Source organism: Fistularia commersonii, chromosome 34 (genome assembly GCF_037954325.1).
Source record: "Fistularia commersonii isolate RoL2024-O1a breed Wild chromosome 34, RoL_Fcom_v1.0, whole genome shotgun sequence".
Classification (NCBI taxonomy): domain Eukaryota; kingdom Metazoa; phylum Chordata; class Actinopteri; order Syngnathiformes; family Fistulariidae; genus Fistularia; species Fistularia commersonii.
The window spans coordinates 6,778,720-6,799,355 of NC_141317.1; the positions used below are offsets into that span (position 1 = coordinate 6,778,720).

The window sequence follows — 20,636 nt, forward strand, 5'->3', positions numbered from 1 at the left end:
ACTTTGCCAACTGGATGACAAACTGTCTATTTCCTCATGTGTGCTCCATTCTCCAGATAGCCGTTAAAAGGCCATCCAACAGAAATACTATGTTTAACTAAATATTTCAATCAGCACACAGACGCATAAAATGCAAACACATCGACATATTGACGGGTAGAAAACAACATTAAGTGTCACGGTGAGGTGACGGGCCACCGTGAGCCACCAGGGCTACTGCCTGCCAAGTCTCTGCAGGTACTCCGCTAGAGGTATGAACATCCGTCTTCCAGGGATGATCCTCATTTGGTCTGCTAATGATAGCTGTCAAGAGGAGGCCAAAAGGTCAGCACTCCTTCTCCCACAGGATTCTAAACTGAATGACTGGAATGTGAAGGTGCTTGGAAATGATCCAAATTCCATTACTATCAATCCATTCAGTGACACCGTTCTGGATAAAAGCATTTCTATTAATTTTCACAAGCAGTTATCCGTGTTTTCCCTTTATTTGGCAACTCATTATGACCACCTGTTTCGCTGTGAGTTAAACTAACCCAAGACCACATAGGAGATGTTCGGGCTGTCAGAATATTAGATTTTCAATAAATTAATGTGCGTGTCGCTTGTTATTGGTGGTGCCAACAAATATAGTGCTCTTGCAAAAACCACTTTGTAATTTGAACAGGGCTGATAACCTGCTGTTGACCTGCATGTGAACGCTGACCTGGACACACTGACCAGTGTGGAAAGGTCAGACTGGTTGACACTAATGAGAGAGCTGCCCAGATAAGATATATGAGCTGAGGGGAAAGACACTCCTCTAGCACTTAAAGCCACAACCCTGTGTCCCACAAGTGCTTGTGCACACATATACATTCTGCACGGAGACAAAACGCAGATTCATGTTCATGTATACAGTGTCAGCTGCATGTGAGCAGCAGACACATGCATGGCTAGAGGTAGAGGCATGACATATATGCACAAATACAGTAACAGAGAATAGTCTGTGTGTACAAACTCTGTGGGAGCTACTGAATCCTCATTATACTTGATGCTCATGAGTTCCCACAGAGTTTGAGTTAGCACATGGTTTTCATGCCAAAGTGGAGAGACTGTAAAACAGGGTAATGAATGAGGCAGGAAACAGAGGTGGATCCAGTACATGCACTCCAGTCCAGATTCTTTCTAAACCATTCAGACATAGCTAAGGTTAGCAAAACTGATGGGGGGTGAGGGGGCACGGATTTGATGTAGTTTATTATATTTACATACTCTAACATGTAGTTTTACACTGATGGTATGAAAGGAAAAATCAACTGACATTACTCAACATGGACGACCAGACAAACCTTCACAGCGTACTTCAACACGATAAGACAAACTGGACAAACATCCGCATCGGCAGAAGATAACAGCTTCATCTTCAAATGCACGAGTGTGCACACGCACACGCACACGCACACACACTCACACATGCGTACACACACATACGCACAGTGCCTCTGTACTGGCATGGAATAACCACTCATTTTGGTTTTTGGTACATATACACACCATTCCAATCCATAAATCAGATGATAATTGAGTAGCACTGCGCCAGTAATAAACAGTGCTGTCTAAACAGCCAGCGTCTGGGGTGGATACGCCACCTCCCACAGGCAGGCCACTGGCTGACCGCCTAGCCAACTCAGATACACGCATAAAGACACTTACTATGGGAATTTACAGTAACTATATATCGTGGAAGACAGTCAAAAACATATCGTGTAATTGTACACACTTACATATTAAGGCCAGAGTAACAACAAAGAACACTCACAATAGCACTCACGGCATGGATGTAAGGTACTCAAAACACTTCACACAACCTGCTGTACAGCAGCACTGACATGTACAGAAAATACATTATTTTTAAGACAGGAATGACAACCGTAATTGTTTGCTGTAAGTTAAAACATATTTACTGCTCTTTTCAATATTAAAAGCAGAGCTTTGTAGTCATTGAATGGAAGCCAAAGGGTCCCAATTTCAAATATGACGTATTAGTAGGTATGAAACCAAGTAAACAGTTACGGTAAAACGTGACACATAGTTACGGGTTGTGACGCATTAGTTGGATGGTATATTTGACGGGCACGCTTAATGTCTACTCACCCAGGTCTGCAAACATTTATGCACAAAAACAAATAAGATATTTAGCCAAATAATCAAATAAAAGGCAAGTACTTTTCTTGACTCTGATTAGATGAGGTAAAAGCATGGCGGCATGGAAATGGTTTCAAGTGCTGTTAGGGTACAATGTAAACAGTGTATATCTTGTGGATTACTCATTTATAAATGAAGCATTTCAGAAAGACTCAAGATCTAAGGGAGACCACCTTTACTTAAGGACACAGAGAAGGTACCAGTTGATCATAGCGTGGGGGATTGGATTTTAGAAATCTCACCTCTCGAGATCGGCAATTTTCTTCTCTTTGCATGACCTGTCCACCTCAACATCCCTCAGTGCCGCCATGAGTCTCTCCACCTCAGCTTGTGACTTTCCAGATTCCTCCCTGTAACGTGCCACTTCCTGCTCGAGGAGCCTGAGGCGATCTGTGATGTCTGGACACTTCCTTACTGTATCGTCTTTATTTTGAATCTTTGGAGGGAAACGAGACATATAAAAGGTAGTGGATACGCCGGTTCCTTCGATAATTAAGGCATACTGTTTCGGACTTCATATGACACAGGAGTTCAAACGCAGTGGTTTTCTGAGATCATTAGCTGATGAAAATGACCAGAATAAACTGCAATATGTTACTCCCACATAAACAAGTATAACATGGTTAAAAAAAAGGCAATGAATAAAAAGGACCTAAAAATATATATCCCAAAGTTACTGCAGCTGGGCTAAGACTGACACCATAGAGCTCGAGTTTAACACAGAGGCACAAACACAAACAGAAAGCAATTTAAAGGAAAGAAACAAGAACCTACTGTGGGGTTAACTTCTGGCAACAGATCACCTTTGGGTTGCACCTAGAAGGCAACGTAATCCGGGAACAAGAAAACAGAAAGAATGCAGCGTTAGTCTTTTCACACAGCCTGACCAGTTTATCAACTCAAATGAGTAGCCAAGACACCAAAGACAAATGATAATTCAGACCTGGAGGTTAAGGTCACAATTTAAGTAGAGCAGAAGCAATCTTTATCATCATCTGCTTCCATCTCCTCATCAACCACAGGTTCCTCCGCAGCCTTTCTGTGGTTTGTCTCTAACAGCTGCCTCCCCGGGGCAGTTTGGCATTCAGTCATTACCATTATGGAATTACTGTCTCTGCCTGGCTGTGATATTATTAGACCACCATACATGTCATTTTTTTTATGGAGCAAATAGTTGAGAATAGAAAGAAAAATTCATTCTCCAAAGGCAGAAAAAATAAAAGATCTCGGTGGAATTTTCCCTCCAAAAATGATATTTTCCTCTACTTCCTTTCCTCTCTTGGGTTTAACAGCTCTACTTCATTTTTCAAAGTAGTTTAACTTGTTGAGACACCCAAGGCATCGCCAAGTGAACTCTAACACACACACACATACACATCCACTATTATTAAGACACTAGAAATGTAGAATTAAGTGTACTCTGTTCGCTGTCATTACAGAAAGTCTGTTGACTATTATCCACATTTAGTAGCAATGAGTGCCTCTTCATTACCACAAAATGGTCACTCCTGTATATGTGAAATACAGCCATGGTAGACCACACAGACTTGGATATTAGAGCCATGCACGATGAAACAGATTAGCAGAAAAAGATGTAAATCTGTAATATTTTCTCAAATTTTCTGTGATGAAATTATCATGAAAAATTGTGGTGTGTCTGTCTTTGCAGTCTTTCACCTGTCCGTGCAAGTCCTGCATCGGTATTCTTCAACGAATATTATCGGAGTTTATTTGTGTGATGTCAAGAGAATTACCTACACAAATCTTTCAACTTATCTCTGGATCTGCACAAACCGCCGCTGAGATTTAAATTCTGGGCGGTTGTCTGCGATGGTAAGCGGCTATTGTTTACCTTTTCCTCACCGCATTACTTCAACACCTATCTCATACACCCATCCCACACTTCAAGTCCGATCTTAGCGAGCATAAAATGCATTAGGCCTAAGTGGGCTGGAGTTTGTTATGTTTTCTCAATGCAGGACACGGACAAAAAAGAAGGGCAGGCGTTGTGAGAACAGTGAGTTCATTGAGTTCAATTGACATTTGAGAAAAGCTAAGGAGAGCTTCGAGGGAAGTTTGAGGACAAAAAAAAAAAAAAACATTTGCTGTTATTTAAAGTACTTAATACTTGTGAAAAATACTTAAAATGACTAATATCCTAAATAAAGTTTGTCCGACCAACAGATTTTGAGCAGAGTAAGTCAGCCTTCAGTCAGACCAGACGCCAAAAGATGCTTTTTTACCCACATTGCATCCTGTGCCTGCTTACAGATGTCCATATATTGCTACCAAATATCCAAATACAAAAAAAGACTCCAGGACATCTGCGCGGTTTGAAAAGGTGATTAAGGTGTGGCTTTTTCCAATCCACGAGCCGTATTTTAAAGGTCACCGTCTTCCCTGTGGTTCTCGACTGCTTTCGTCTTTGAACATTTTGTGTTTAGATCCAGAAGTCCGTTATTAACCCGGAGATCAACAAATACCATTTCCTGGGAAGAGGATGAGGATGTGAGGATGTGAGGATGTCAACAGCACTCTGGGGTCAAGATGCAAAAAGCTCAGAGACAGTAATCCAACAGCTGCAGATATAGTGAGTAGGCCGCCATGTGTACATGATCTGAGGAGAATTAGAAATCTGACATCTGCTTGAAAGGATAATATCGCTGTCCTGCAAAAACGCTTATTTATACATTTTTGAATGTTTTCTTGATTTAAAGCCATATGGGGTTGCCTCTTTTAGCCCAATTAACAAGCTTCTGGCCAATAAGTGTCATGTCCAGCCAGAGATCTCTATCTCTTTCTTTTAACACAACCTGCCATGTCAGAAAAAAATATGATCAGAAATATACCTTAAAAGACTCGTATATATAAGCACGTAAAGACTACCGACTACTTGTTCTTCTCTAAACCGGTACTAAGCCAGCGTGCATTCTCGAGAAAACAGGAGGAAACGCGGAAAAACAAGCTCCTATAAACACAAAAAAACACCATGTGTCTTTTTGGAGAATTTGTGAAGTTTGATTACCGCAGAGTACACATAATACTTCAATTATGGCGCCGCTTCTGTCGGAGTGTGAATCTACTCAAACCTAAGAGTTATTGAACGGCTGTCCCTTTTATGTGGGGCTGCATCAACATTTAACAAGATATCGTTTCACATGAATGAGACATCTGTATGCTTTTTATGACTATTAAAAAAAATGTTATCAGAAAATCTGGCAGGATGAAAGTCTGTCCAGGCTTGTATGCCTGGGGAAGGAAAAAGTGAGAAAAGACAGCAGGGACTCTAGCTTGGCCCCTGCACAGAGATAGAGGGATTTTTATTTTCCATAAATCTTTCTCTCATATACTATTCCTCTTTTCCTTGAGACAAATTGCATGCAGGCTCTATAGTAGGAAGAGGAAGTGGATGCTAACAGGGACGTGAGAGAATTGCATTATTCTTAGATGTGAGCGGTTCTAAATACAGGATACTTACTTCATCCACTGCAGAATAATTCATTAGTTTAATCCTTGTCTGCAGGACAACAATTCAATCCACATTGATTGCATCTAACAGTAAAATAGATTTTGGGAAATGCATGTTATGCCTTTATCCAATGAGTTTGTCTTTGGGTTCATTATGTAGTTATTGGGATGCATATCAGAATATATTTGTCATCATCTTTTCCGAGAGTCGGGTTAAATAGACATCCAAATGCAGAGTTGAAGCAGGGGTTCATATGTCAAAAATAAAAGGGTATCTACAGTTTGAATCAAACTAAATAAAAGGAAAACCAAACGTTAGCATGGTAATAAATCAAAAACTGTAAAGAGAGGAAAAAATGTGCATCGGAACAGAGCAGACGTGGCTACGCAGAACAGATAATCCACAGAGGAATTCAAAAGGAGATTAAGAATTGAGAGCGAAAACAAAACAAAAGAAGTAATTACGCGATACAAGATAGAGCTCACATGAGGCCAGGTAGGGATACGACTGTCGAGACACACCGGGGACTCGGTGTCCACGGTACACTGAAATAGGTGAACTACACTGGGGGATCGGGGTTGGAGATTTAACGCACGGGGCTTTGATACTTGGTAAACTGAGAAGAGACAGTAAATAAAACTAGACAACGGATGGTAATTTGTAAAGTAACATAGAAAGCAAATAAGTCACAAAAAAACACAAAAAAAATACCTTCAGGAGAAAACTATAGAAGACATAGGGGGAAAGTCACAAGAGAAAAGAACACAGGAAACATTATAACATAAAAGAGGGGAATAATTACATGAAAAATATTAACACAAGACAAATAAATCAATTTCCGCCAAATTACATTTAGTTAAACAAGATTAGAAAAGAGGATGATAATATGGGCTTAGTATGAATGTGTCTGTATGTTGCATCCTTTTCATAATGTTTGATATTTTGATATGAATTGATTACAAAAATAATAAAAACATAAACGGCACTGTATACCACGGACAGCTGCGGGCACACCCTTGCATTCTGTAGCCCCTCGCGCCTCAACCAGCAAAACAGAATAACTGACCCTTCCCGAACCGGCCTCGAAAAGTTTTAACCCCGAAGCAACTATTTTTGTTTCCTGCAAAACTACGCCACATGTACTGTTGACAGAATAAGCAATAGTCTTTGTGTGTCACATACATAAAAAGAATTCAATTAAATTTTCCATCAGACATTGCAACAGTTGCTCCGGGTTTCTGCGGAGCACAAAAATGTGTAGCGTACATGCGTGATCACATTTACCGTGTGCGCCCAACACACACTTGTGTAACCTCCTTCTCATACGGACCTCTGCGTCAGGCCTTGAGTTGTGGTTTGGGCCAGGATTCGCTGGCTGGCTTGTGGACAGCTTCTGGGGCTGCAGTGCTAAAAGTTTGTCTTTTAGTTCCTGGTTCTCCTTCCTCATTTTCTCCAGCTCCTCCTGTTGGACCCTGTCTGTTCTCTCCCTCTGTTCCCGGAGATTCTCAATCACTCGCTCCTGGGAAAGTCAGAGAAAAATTGTTTTTGCATACAGAATGTAAATGACCGCTCTCTTACAAAAAGGCCTGAACTACGATCATTGATAATTTTGTCTCCTGCTAAATAAGCATAAAAACTACATGAATAACTGCAACAGAAAAATCAATAAATACTACTCATAATCTTTCTACCAAAAATAAATCAAGGGAGAGACAGTTGGAAGCCGAGTGGAGCACACAGAGACGGCAAAGATGGATTGAGGGTGAAAAAGAGATTTATTAAGAAATAGGCTGAAAAGTGGATCAAATCCTTAAATCTCCCCATTCCCTTATGTTTAGATCATTACTTTCCCCATTATCTAGTCACGGTGAGAGGACTGCAGCTTTGGGAATTGGCCGGGGAGCGTGTCCAACCCATGGGTGGCAGAGCCTGCAAGGTGTGTGTCGTCAGTGTGTGTTAAGGTGTACGTGTGTGTTTAGTTGTGGAGTAAAGTGATTATCAAGGTGTTTATTCAGGTGTTTATTTAGGCACGGAGCGCAGCTCAGCAATGAGGCTTTACGATGTGGCATCGCCACATGATTGGCAGCTTTAAACCCCTGGGTAATTGGACAAATACGCCCACTAACTAGACCTGGCACAGTACAGCACTGAATAGTGAGCTTTAGGAGAAGGAGAGGGAGAGAGACGGAGAGAGAGAGAGAGTGTGAGAGAGACAGACCACAAGGCTACCACAAGGTCTTGGTGATTCACCCACATTATGAAATATCTGTAAGATGTTTGGAGGCAGAGATCAGGATGTGGTGAAAAAAAAAAGCCTTTATGAGGAGACTGAGTGTGGCGCACAAATGCATACAATGCAACACGCCCGAGCTCTCACACACACACACACACACACACACACGCACACACGCACACACACACACACATGCACTGTCTCTCTCTTTTTCACTGTCTTTCCAAAACACACACACACACACAAAATAAAGACCAGGGCCTAAAATGGGCACAATGCCCCAGCCTGTTAATTAGAACCACAGTGCTGTGGCTAGCGACTGACTTCGAGAGTTTTGTGACAGGGTGTGTGATTAGCAACACACACACTTGCTCTTGTAAACACATTACACACACCCTGTTTTGACCACAAAGTCAGAAAATCTCGCCAATGCTCTCCTCATCACAGTTGAATTATACGTCGGCTTTGTCAGAAGTGGTTTTTTGGGTTCATAGATAGGCTGACGTGGGTAAAAAAAAAAGAAGATTCGGTTTATCGTACATTACACAGCTGACATGTTACAAATAGAAGAATACACAGATCAACCCACAGCTTGTCTGTTCATCAAAAATCACCTGCGACCGTAAAGTTAACGATCCGACAGGAAAGATAGTCATGCACTGCGGTTCACTCGAGTAAAATTCAGAGAACTGAAGGAAATACCACACGTACACAGGCAATGTTGCACCGAAAGCACGCATATCTCTTCCTATTAATATGGAAACCCGGAAGCCATGTGGCCGATTTGACTAAATGCTAAAGTAACAGTATAAAGTTCATATTCTGTCAAGACAGTGATTTAATCTTCTCCGCACAAAATTTAATTCTGCAATGTGAAAACTGGAACGAACAAAATGAAATAGTTTCATGAACTGTCATTTGATGTCACCAGTGCTTGTTTCTTTTTACAAAGAAAAATCAGTAGCAGCTGGTGGCCCCTGACAGCAGGATTAGCAGTAACTACAATAAATAAATGAATTTCAGTTATTTGTTCATGCATATGTATTCTACCAAATAATCTTATAGAGTGCTATTATTATCCAAGGTAAGACAAACTGAAAACGGACTCCCAACTGTATCGCTGTTTTGCATAGTGGGCGTAAAAAGCAACTAGTGCTTAAACATACATAATTAGCATTTAGCCATTTTTAGCACCATGGAAACAATTGAATGTTGCTAAGATGTACATGTGCAATATAATAATTCCAGATATTTTTTAAACTCTACAATATGGGAATCGGGACAGAAAACGCGAGCGTTTGTTAGACTCAGTCCTGCTAGGGACTCACAAAAAAGAACACATAATGTTGAGTTATTTTTGATTTTGATAAGTAGACGTCGTTCAATGGAAACCAAGTGATAGTTAAGCAAGAGAGACACTAGAGATTAAACTGCGACATACAAGATATGTTTTTTTCTTTTTGACTGATGGGATAAAGAACGATAGGACGAGGAAATTCAAAACTATTTCTTAAACCTCAAAACTCCAATGTCTGCACTGCTTTATAAGTGTGTGTCTACCACTGAGGATAAACTTAGTGGTATCTGAGCAAAAATGCGTCCGCCATCCAACCTCAATCCATCAGTGTTACCAGACTTGCAATGTTTAACTCCTTTTGTAAGGTTTGACAAAAGAACAGAAGGAAGGAAGCTAATGTTCAAGCCTTAAAAATGCTTTGGAGATACACGTCCAGTATGATAACTTCTGATCAAGTTTTGTTAAATGCCATTCTCTTAAAAACAGGTCCTATTAAGTTAACTAGCGATAGCTTATAATGAGAAGAGCTTCCTGTTGGCATTACTAGAGCTCTGCTAAACTTTTCATACGGCTGCTTTTGCTTTTGGTCCAAGCAAGCACAACCAGTGAGTTGGTATTGTGCGAATTGCCTTTTGTTGGTTTGTATCCTATCTCGGGGTCAAACATTTTTCTATCCCTGTGGGTTATTTCTTTTCAAACACAGTCCTTCTGTTGTGTGCTGTCCCACAGGGTTCGGTTAGAGGCCCATGCTGTTCTGGTTATGTACATGCTGCCTCCTGGAAAGATTTTGGGCATCTCTTTTTATTTCTATGCCAATATCTCCCGTTGAATTGCTCCTTTGAACCTTATAGTTTAAATATTGGGTCAGAGAGACTCTGTGCTCAGCGCAACCTCTGAAACGTAGGTGCCGTTTAAGATGACGATGCATCCTTTTTTCAATTTTCTCGGATGGTAAAACTCTCTTTATGAGTTTTGAATGAGTCGGTGAAAGAATATCTCAAGATTTGCTTTGTTTTTTTATTTAAAACCATCTAGCACTCAGTGATCAGACCTTCTATCTCAGCTCCACCACACAGCATTCTAGCCGGGCGACTTACCTTATCTTTGTAACAGCAACTCTTTCTTTTTACCTTCTCTGAAAGGGCCTCCTCCAGTGTGGCGAGGGCCGTGTCTGTGTTGCTAGAGTCTGTCTGAAGGCCTTGGACCCTTTCCCTCAGCCCTGTCAGCTGTTTGTCCTTATCTTTTAGCTGCTCCAATAGGTTCTCAATCTGGAGGGGAGAAAGACGGAGGGACGGGAAACGAGTGCCTATGATTAGCAATTTATCCATGGGAAACAAATACATCGATCGAACCATTTGTAATCAAGATGTGTCGGAGATGAAGCTGACTGTTATTCGGACCGGAGACCTTGTGCTTTTGTGCTGTCCTTATTTAACTTTCTTTGGTAAAAAAAAATAAATCAATCAAATTGGTTGAGTAAAAAATGCACGGCCTGGAACATTTTAGATTACTGACATTTTTTTTTTTTTGTCTATAACCTTGTCTTCATTTCACTTTTTATTTCATTTGTTATTCATTTATTTATTCAAATGTAACTCCACACCATTTCTGTCTTGCTGTGACTTCATTTTTTTGAGGTTAGCTGTCTGAAAGTAAAGCACACTGACAGTTTTGGGACTCCGTGACCGCAAGTCGGACGGGCTGCACCGGACAGCAGGTCAGTTATTCACCCACGACTTTTCCATTAGGACACAGAAACCCACTCGTCTTGGTTCCCTCGTCGCTTCTCTGGCACCTGCTTGGGCAGCTCTGTTGCCAGTCTGAGTCCAAATACATATATATTGAACAGTCTGACCCAATTAGCTTCAGTAGCAATTAAACATTGTATAAGATTTTATTCAACCCACTGACTAAAAGAGCTATACCTCACCATCTGTCTCCCTGTGGCTAACCTCATGTACTGAAGTGGTAATGTAATAGCCAGTTGTGGTGTTCAACATCCTTTATCTGATGAAGAGCCACTAAGCAGAATGCAAAACACACATGCATACAAACACACACACACACACACACACACACACACATGAATAAAACACTTGCAGATGCAGGCTGGGGTGAGAAATTGTACAATGCAATGGGACTCTGTAACAAAGGGACAGCACATCTGGTGATAGGACACATAAACAGAGTGACTCGTTTGCGGGTTATCATTATTTCCATAAGGACATGATGCATTCCTTTGAAATTAAAATAATTGCCTGATAGACGGGGTCAATCCAAGGTGGAAAAAAAAAATGAACGTCCGCTTCTTTACATTAGCTTACAGTGTATGCCTGATGGTTGCAAAGTTTCCAGCTCCGTCTGTGCAAATACATAAAGTACCATTCAGTTACTTCTGCAAGCCATTAATACTACATTTGAACCAAATGGTGATGTTTTTAAAAAGGGGATTGTACTGCACTAAAGAAATGGATAAGCAATGAAATGAATTAATCATGGAAGGAACATAAGAATCCCATAAAAACAAACAAAACAACACAAAAAAGGAACTTCAGCCCAACAAGAGACCACTTTTTGGCTGCAATAGGCACAGAGTAAGAAAAAAGAATCCATTGGGCAGATTGAGCTGCATTCCCGTCATGGGTGCATAGATAGATAATGTCCAAATCTCCACAGCTATTTTACAAATGAATCCAATTAAATTGCAGACTTTGGTGTTCTCTGCTCTCTGGAGGGTAAGAACTAGGATTTAGGGGGAGCCATATTGGTTTCGATAATAGAGGGAACGTTGCACCAGGGAGTGGAATAAAGCTGCCTGAACCCTTTGGCAGATCTTGATAGGTTAATGGCAGTCATTACAGAACCAAAACCCAGATAGATCAGTCCACAAGCGATAGAGACAACACCCTTAAGGGAACGATGGGAAAGCTTCACACTGCCATTGTCAAACGGACTTCCCAGAAAATCATGACTGCTATGAATACATTAGATGGGAATTTACGGTTGAAACCGTATCAGGAAATGAGCACTGACAGACATGAAGTTTTTCTTTGCTTTTCCCCATTTAGTGTCAATGATTTTTTAAAACGTAGTGGTGAATGGGTACTTTTTTGCAAGTTTTCTCAAGGAGCCTTAAATTTGGGGACATTACACCATACATAATGCCCAGAACTTGAAGACATTGTGACAAATGAGAAACTACAAGAATATTGCAGTTTTTTCTGAATCCACAATGTGAAAAAAAACCCTACTTTGGCCTCAAGCTGTAGCAAAACAAAAGTAGTGAGACACCGTGTTTTCTTAAACACACACTGAAACATACACATTTGCATTCATCCACACACTCCCACCCCGTCCCTGTGGGCGCCTTGTTTTTGGTCAAATTGAGCATATTACCACTTTTATAAATGATTGCATTCTTCGCAGGGGTTGAGTTTGCTTTGGCCGTTTTTCGCTAAATAAAAACCAAATGTAATATTTAACCTTGTCACTTAGCCCCCTGTGAAATGGTCCAGAAAAACTTGAAAATCTTGTAACAGCAGATGGGTATGACTCACATAAGTCTTGAGTATGGGAAAACGGGCAACAAATTCTGTCAGCACTCTCAAAGCCAAATATACCCACTGAAGAGAAACTCCCTATTCTGTGCAGGCAAGCTGCGGGGAAGCTGCAGGGAAGCTATATGCATTTTGGATGCCGAGCCTCTTTTCCACTAGATTCTAGTTGTTATGATGACAAAGCAGTCACTCAGTTTATCTCTTTGCTCCTCCTCTACTCTTTCTTCCTTTCTCTGTCTCTGAGACAGATGTACTCGCACGCACACACACACACACACACACACACAAATATATAGAACATTTGTTATTTAAGTGCATAGCACACCTCCACTAAAATTATACACACCTCCCACTGTCATGGACCACCGACGATAGGCAGCTATCATAAATCTTTAAGGGAGGCAGTTATGTAGACTGTCTGCCCAAGTGTGTGTGTGTGTGCATCTTTTCAGGAAATCCCTTTCACTCACACAACTCTGCACCATATATGGCTGGACTGTTGTGACAACGATAACTTTATCAACAAAGTGGAAGGCCCGAGGCCGGTTCCCCTTGAGAGTGGAATTGCTGATGCATGATTAACTTTCCTTGACCTTCAAGTTGCATGCTCTATCAGCAGTGGTTGAACTCCACAAGACAGGCAAGTCCTCTAAAATCCTAATGGTGAGTGTAGAGACTAACCTGAAGACTTTTGTTCCTTTCTTTTTGTCTTTTACTAACTAATGAACCTGGCGGAACAGCAGCCTGTTATGTAATCAACTTAAACACACTACTTCAAGGCCTTTTGAATTTTAAATGGATAACATGCATGAATGTGTGAAGTCAAAAATTTGAAATTGTTCCTTAGAGTCCAGGAGGACGATTGCTGTTTTTCTGCGGTAACTTTATGCGCAGAGTGATCACAATGAGAAGTTTTAAAATGAATAAGAGAGGAGTTAGTAAAACAATATCAGGCCCACTGCCTCTTGTAAAAAAAATTGTGATCTAAAAGCAGCATGTTCTGGAGAACCGCAAACCCGGTCAACCCGTCTGTCTTCCATCTAAACTAAGAACTAGTACTCTGTGGCCTCCAAAAGAATCATTTCTGCAGAACACAAAGGGGACCAGTATGGAGCGTGACCACCATGAAAATACAATCATTCATATATTTAAAACTTCTTTGGACCAATAAAAACACCAAACAATAATTGCCCGCCGTCTCTGAGAGGAAACTAATTTCTCTCCCCTTGTCATCACCTCTGAAAATATGACAAACCCTAGTAAAAACCCAGATACCCTGGCACTGCTTTGGTTGCATTTACATACACACACACACACACACACACACACACACACACACACACACACACACACACACAGACACATAGCCTCTCTCAAATACACTGAGGGACAATAACCGCAAACTGAACAATATGTAGTAACACACAGTGGGTACTTCCCCAGAGAAATGTAGGTCACAGTCAAAGGGAGACACAGCGAGAGGTTACATTCTGGAAATCCACTCCTACTTCAAGTGCTCCACAGTGACAACGCCGTGGATATAATGCTTGTGTACGTGTGCACAGATGCAAACACTCATGTTAATGTATGCTTTACGTAGAGGATTCAAACATTTGCACCTGAGGTCTGCTCCATCTCTTTAGTTTGTTGATTCTGAAATTAATAACGACTTCCTGCTCCCAAGCCAAGGGACATGGCTCCTCAGAGAGAAACATGCTTAAGTTATGAAACTCAGGAAGGACAGTGACCTTTTTGGTTTGGGGAATATAAACTTGCACTTCACTTAACCCCTGTCCTTTTATCACCTTTGGCCCTCATCACCGCCTTCAAGAAAGAACACCGGGCAGACCAGCAGACTCCCGAAACCCTGATATTGTGTAAGCTGATGCCCCCATGTGGAAATTTGCTGCTATAGCTACATTTATCCACTTATCTAACGTCTAATTATGGTTTCAAAGGTTAATACTATGTGTGATTTTCCAAACATTCAGTGCGTGGAACAAATTTTGACATAAATGATGTGAAATGAAAGTAATAAATGGGTAAGCACCCCAACTATGGGAAAAGATCTGGCTTCATTTTACAGACCAGAGTCACCCGCTTCAGATGCGTTCTGTTATAGCAAACAATTTTACCACTTTAACACTTGTTGTTTTAAAGACAAATGAACAGTTGGACTTAGACATGAGTGAGAACATTACACTGTATAAATTAGCCAAATACCTCACTTTTCATTGATGGCAGTGAATTCCCTGTTGCATCTCTTAAGGGCCAATGAGTCATTTGGCTTAGAATGTAACTGGACATCTTGAGGCAGACCTTCGAAGCAGACACATCTTCTCTGCTCACCTAACACCACCTCCCTGATGTCATGTTATTTTGCTTCAGGAGTTATTAGTCATCCGTTATTGCACAGAATGATGGAACTCAATAACATCATGGACAATGATAGAGGGAGGGAAGGAAGAAGGGAGTGACAAAAAGCTGAATTCTTTATATCTGCGACGGAACAGATCTGATGTCTATGTTGACAAGGGCAAAAGAGGGCCACAAATCATTTACCTGAAATGAACAAGTAAAAGGATCTGAATCTGCACATTCATATGTCTGCCATATCTGTAATTTTGGCATCCAGTAAATAGCCTTGCACAGGCATGATGACCAGATAAGCAGATTTTATAGTGGGCTCATGGTGATTATCATTGATTCCTGAGCTCCCTCTCTATTCCCATGACATTCAATCTGCTCCAAACTACTATTGCCTCTTGGGCGATACAAAGGAAAATCTGTGTCCACCAGCACCATACATACCTAACTTTGAAGTTCAAGCACATAGATATAGGAATGAACACAATCCAAGCATAACTGTAAAAACAGATGGGCGCCAAATCTAAATTTGCAAGATATCGGTGTTTTTTCAGATGTATTTGGTGGTTCGCTGGTAGCTTGCACAGATTTTCCAGTCATTTCTTATGTGCAATCTTACTATATTAATCATGAGACTTCAATGCAAAGCTTAAAAGCTTTAGAAATAACATTTAAAGTGAGGCAGAATGCCAAAGAAGATGCAATAATTCTGCAAAAGGCAAAAATAGTTACCAGACAAGGCAAATATGATTACTTAGCAACAAATGGAAAAGCAACATTATACAACATATTCAAAAGAATCTTGAATCCTTGTAACAAAGCAAGCATTATTTCATTTCGACCTTCTAATGATGACATTTTGCACATGGATAAACTCAGTGTTTCATACAAGACAAAAACAAACATTAAGATATAACTGGTAATCAAAGATGAAATGAACACTTCCCTCAAACTTCACAGGTAACTGAAGTAAGAAAGTGCAAACTTTTTTTTCCTGCACTACCACATTAAGGGATTCATCATAAGTAATCTGGAAACTGCTTTTTTGGGGTTTGGCTCAGCCTCATTTGACTACAGAGGAGATGGATCCTTATGGAGGGATGGTTGGAGACAGCAGGAGACAGTTCCATCATCAATAAACAACCTGCTGCTGGTAAATCAGCAAAACAGCTAATTTCTCAGGCTGCATCCAGTAAAAATTCTGTTCTTTGTCATATAAAGAATATAAACTCCGTGAAGTCCTGGAATAAAGTTTAAAATGAGGATGTTTTTAATTACTATTTGGTCATTTAGTAATGTTGGATATACAAACACCTAACACCACCTTAATCCGAAGCAGATGGAGTGGTAAACATGACAAACGTGACACCATCTATGAACACAATAACATGATAAATACTTATCAGACTTCCCAGAGATGCTTCATTCCGGCAGAAATTTTATTAAATTTTATGTTAAATCCAATAAAGTTACATGGACTACATGAAATCCCCAATATTCACATTATCTTCACTACACTCTGTGCCGAATCTGCTAAGTGCATGTCTGTGTCGCAACTCATGGGACCACGAGTTTCCACATAGTGTGATGGAAAACATACTTTTGCAGTGTGAGCAGAGTGCCGCGTTTTCGTTGCTGGGTAATTTGCAAAACCCTGAAGCGCTTAAACATAGACCTTCTCTCAGGGATGACAGCTAGCTTGGCAAAAAGCTGGCTGCACGTGCACAGAGGTTAGAAACTGCGTTGAGGACATTGACTGACACATTTACAGACAAATCAGTGTTGAATTCAGGCGTGTGGTAACTTGTTGATATTTTTATATAAGTAGATAATGATGAGTGGGACGGAGTATAATAAATGTCAAATAAGTGTGAAAAGCAGACCTTGGACAGGGCTGTAATAATTTTATATAGTCTTGGTGTCAATTAAGTAAAAGCCCAATGGGCCGAATTACCTGACAGAAATATGCATCGGCCCGAAAGGCCTTCCAGCCCACTGGGAAAGCGCTGGGTATACCAGATGGCCGGTCCGACCCTGCCAATTCTGCATGTCTGCTGTAACATATGGCCATTTCTGAACATAGAACGCTGATCCCTGAGGTACTAACACACACATACACAAACACACACAGTCTGTGGTCTGTGATGTATTAACATGAATTTTGGGCCAGGTTCAGGCAATGAGGACCGCACATAGCACTTAGATGTGACAAGCAGACATCCACTCCCTCTCCCCGTGCATTCCTGCAGTCATTCACCCACTGACTTTCTTCTACATTCATACGCATCAATTGGAAGAGTACGGAACACATAGATGGCATGCACAAATAGAATGACTGAATTTTGTTTTCATAGCCATTTATTCATTTCAACCTTAGCGCAAAGTTAACAGGGAAAGACTCCTGCAGACCCAGAGCTGTGCAATGAAGACAAATTGCAATTGTGCAAACTACTTCTGTGTGTGTGCGTGTGTGTGTGCACGCTGGGCAAGTTGATCCACGTCCATGCTCTTTAGGCTCAGACCATATCTCTGCCCCCCTCAGCTGCGGAATGCTGCAGTGATTGCTAGGTAATTACCCTGACGCTTTATTCCTCGACTCCCAGCACCATTAGTATTAATTCTTTTCTTTTTCTACACTTTTGAGAGGCGGAAAAAGAAACACTTTGATCTTGGGGAAAAAAAAAAAGTCAGAAAGAATGTAAAATCGACAAAGAAAGAAAGAAAGAAAGAAAGAAAGAAAGAAAGAAAGACAGACAGCAAGAAAGAAAGAAAGAAAGAAAGAAAGAAAGAAAGAAAGAAAGAGAATAGCCTACCCTAAATGTTCTACGCTGACAAGGTCAAACTGACACTTTCATTTGAAAGGATTAGCTGCAGCGAGAGCCTGTCTTGGATCTTAAAGTATGAAAAAGAAACGCGGGTCTGCTGACACGTAAGGTTCAAACGGGTCAGCTCGAAGTATGATTTGTATACGATCACATTTAAGCTCTTCATCAAGAGGGGAAGTCATCAGACATGTCTGATTTGGTGAACTCGAGTGCAGGTGTGTTGTGGTCAGGGGGAAGATGGACTTGAATAACGGGAGTCTTGACTGATGTGTAGCCTGGCTACAATCAGCCAGCCTCAGGTTCTCACCATTAACCCTGGCTGATTGCTGATAGGAGCAGTGAGGGAAATCGGGGGCGGGGGAGGGGCGATCGAAAGCTGTTTACCGGAACCTCCTCAGCTCCAGCGGGCTTATCTGTAGCCGTGTCTCCGCCCACTGATTGGTCAGATGGAATCCATTAGGATGAAAGGCATTGGTGGCCTCATCACAGTTCCATCAAGATCACAAATTCCCGGGCATGTTCACATACAATTACAAGTTTTGGAGCTTTTGAAAAATTAAAACAAATGTAATATTAACTCAACAGTGCACTCAACAGTTAATTTCAGATCCCCTTTCAAACAAAGCCATCCGTTAAGCAAGTTTCTTTCAAAGCAAGTACGATTAGCGTGAATGTCAGCACGTATGCGTAGAATCAAAAAATAAATTCATGATTCGAGTTCATGTGTTAAATACTGCCTTGGTGCAAACAGATATGCATGAGCTTTGCATATAAATGAACTTTTTTTTCGTGCTGTGTTTTATAGCAGACAATACATGGCTAAAAAATGGGTTTAAAAAGTAATAAAAGTAAGAATATAACAAAGTGCTGAATCATAATATTCAGCTGTTGGCAGGTTTCATCATCCAAGCACACAAAACACACCATAAACCCTGTGCCAATGGTGGACTAATATTTTCCTTTCAATCAACATGCAGCACTTCCCTCACTATCCATATGCATCATATTCAACAGTGCCACTGTTGTTTTAGAGTGGTGTGTAAATACATGTGGGAGGGGAGAAAGAAAAGGGTCACTGAAAGTTGTTTTGGGAAAATAAGCCTGCATGGTTACAGTAGTTTGCACAAATTAGTACATTGTTAACAGAAGATTGCAACGATACAACGTGCATCCATTTGTGCAACAGGGGGCCGAGCATATTTCAACGAAAGCTCATAAGATTATGAAAAAATTGTGCATGGCAAAAGGAAATTCCCCCATATGGGCAGAGAAAAGAGAAGGGAAAGGGGGACTGTTTAAGGCCAGATAACTCCCTCCAGTTTCTCTCTCTCTCTCTCGCTTTCTCCCTCTCTCTCTTCCCCTCAGCCTCCTCCACCCCTTCTGGCCGCAATCAAAGCTCCCCCAGTGCTGATGACACCAGTCCAGAGCAAGTGCTGACACCAGGTCCGAGTAAGTGATGACATCAGGCCTCAACAAGTGCTGAAAGAGGCTGGCAGAGGGTACACTGAAATACAGCATGGGCTCCCCTGAGAAAGTCCAGAGAAGATCTGCTAGACACTATGCTCGCTAACAGAGACCCTTGTATGCAGGGCATCCTTCTATATAGACACACACAAACACATATATGTCCAGTGCAGCCAAAGCAGACATAACTGAATCTCTCTGTCTGCGGTTGCTATAGGGAGGGAACCTGATAGGGGAGACTAGAGTTCCATGCACACAGCTAGTCTTTTTAAAAGCATGAATATGGATTGAGATGACCACAATGTTTGAACATGAATAACACATGTATGCCAAAACCACACCACAACCAGCTCTGCATGCGTACCTCCAACATGCTCCACCCCTCCAGCGAAAAAAAAAGGAACCAAAAATGAAAAAATAAATTTAAAAAAATGCATCATTATGCATTGGTCATGGTCATATAGACCAAGGACTCCAACAGAGCTTCCTCTGTTCTGTGTTGTGATACGCAACACCAAAAATGTCTGTACAAACCTGGCATATGCATATTCTTTTTGAGATTTTTTTTTTCTTTTTTTCCCCATTTCAAGGGCAGTTGCTCATTATTCTTCGTTAAATTCAGCCTCTAACTATTAGAATCAGACTATGGCTCAAACTACAGCAGTGACATCATGGTGCCATGCCATAAGTCATAGTGACTGTCTATAGCGAGGCCTGTAGGAAACTATAACAATCCCGCTCTCCTGAGACAGAAAATAGAGCTGCCATGACTGATAGATACAGTAATTTAAGGCAGTTGTTGCAATGGCATACGTAAATGATTTCAAAAGACCCTATTGTGGAGATTGCTTAGCTTAGCATTCATGTATGTATATTCATAACCATGATTCAATTTCCCCGGAGTCAATGAATAAATTCTCCTAAAAATAAAATATCACTTGATGAATGATTAAAGCATTAAAGACAGAGACTTAAGAAAAAAAATCTGAGGAATAAGTACAACCAGAGTGAAGACACTGGACAGGCTACGGCCTGAAATTCCCCACTAATAAACAAATGATTTTCTACACGTTCTCAGAGAGTCCTCAGTCCAACACTCACATTCTATCGGCAGATGATGACTTTTCGTTGGTTGTGATTATTTACATACGGTAAACAAGGTTCAAGCATAGGTAAAGCCCCCTTGTATGCTCACATTGGCTTCAAACTAAAAAAGCTCACAAGCGTTTTTGGAGAACTG

The 20,636-nt window shown here is 40.9% G+C and overlaps 1 protein-coding gene across 4 annotated transcripts in view; it reads right to left on the bottom strand.

Annotated features, from left to right (window-relative positions):
* LOC147214425 (ERC protein 2-like) overlaps nucleotides 1-20,636 on the bottom strand; it is a 141,963-nt gene that overhangs the window by 81,190 nt on the left and 40,137 nt on the right. For all 4 annotated transcript variants that reach the window (XM_086141664.1, XM_086141662.1, XM_086141665.1 and 1 more), the window contains 4 exons: nucleotides 10,314-10,451; nucleotides 6,984-7,172; nucleotides 2,959-3,000; nucleotides 2,427-2,620 (listed from right to left, as the gene is read on the bottom strand). In XM_086141664.1, coding sequence (XP_085997790.1) covers nucleotides 2,427-2,620; nucleotides 2,959-3,000; nucleotides 6,984-7,172; nucleotides 10,314-10,451 — 563 coding nt within the window. The remainder of the gene's footprint in view (nucleotides 1-2,426; nucleotides 2,621-2,958; nucleotides 3,001-6,983; nucleotides 7,173-10,313; nucleotides 10,452-20,636) is intronic.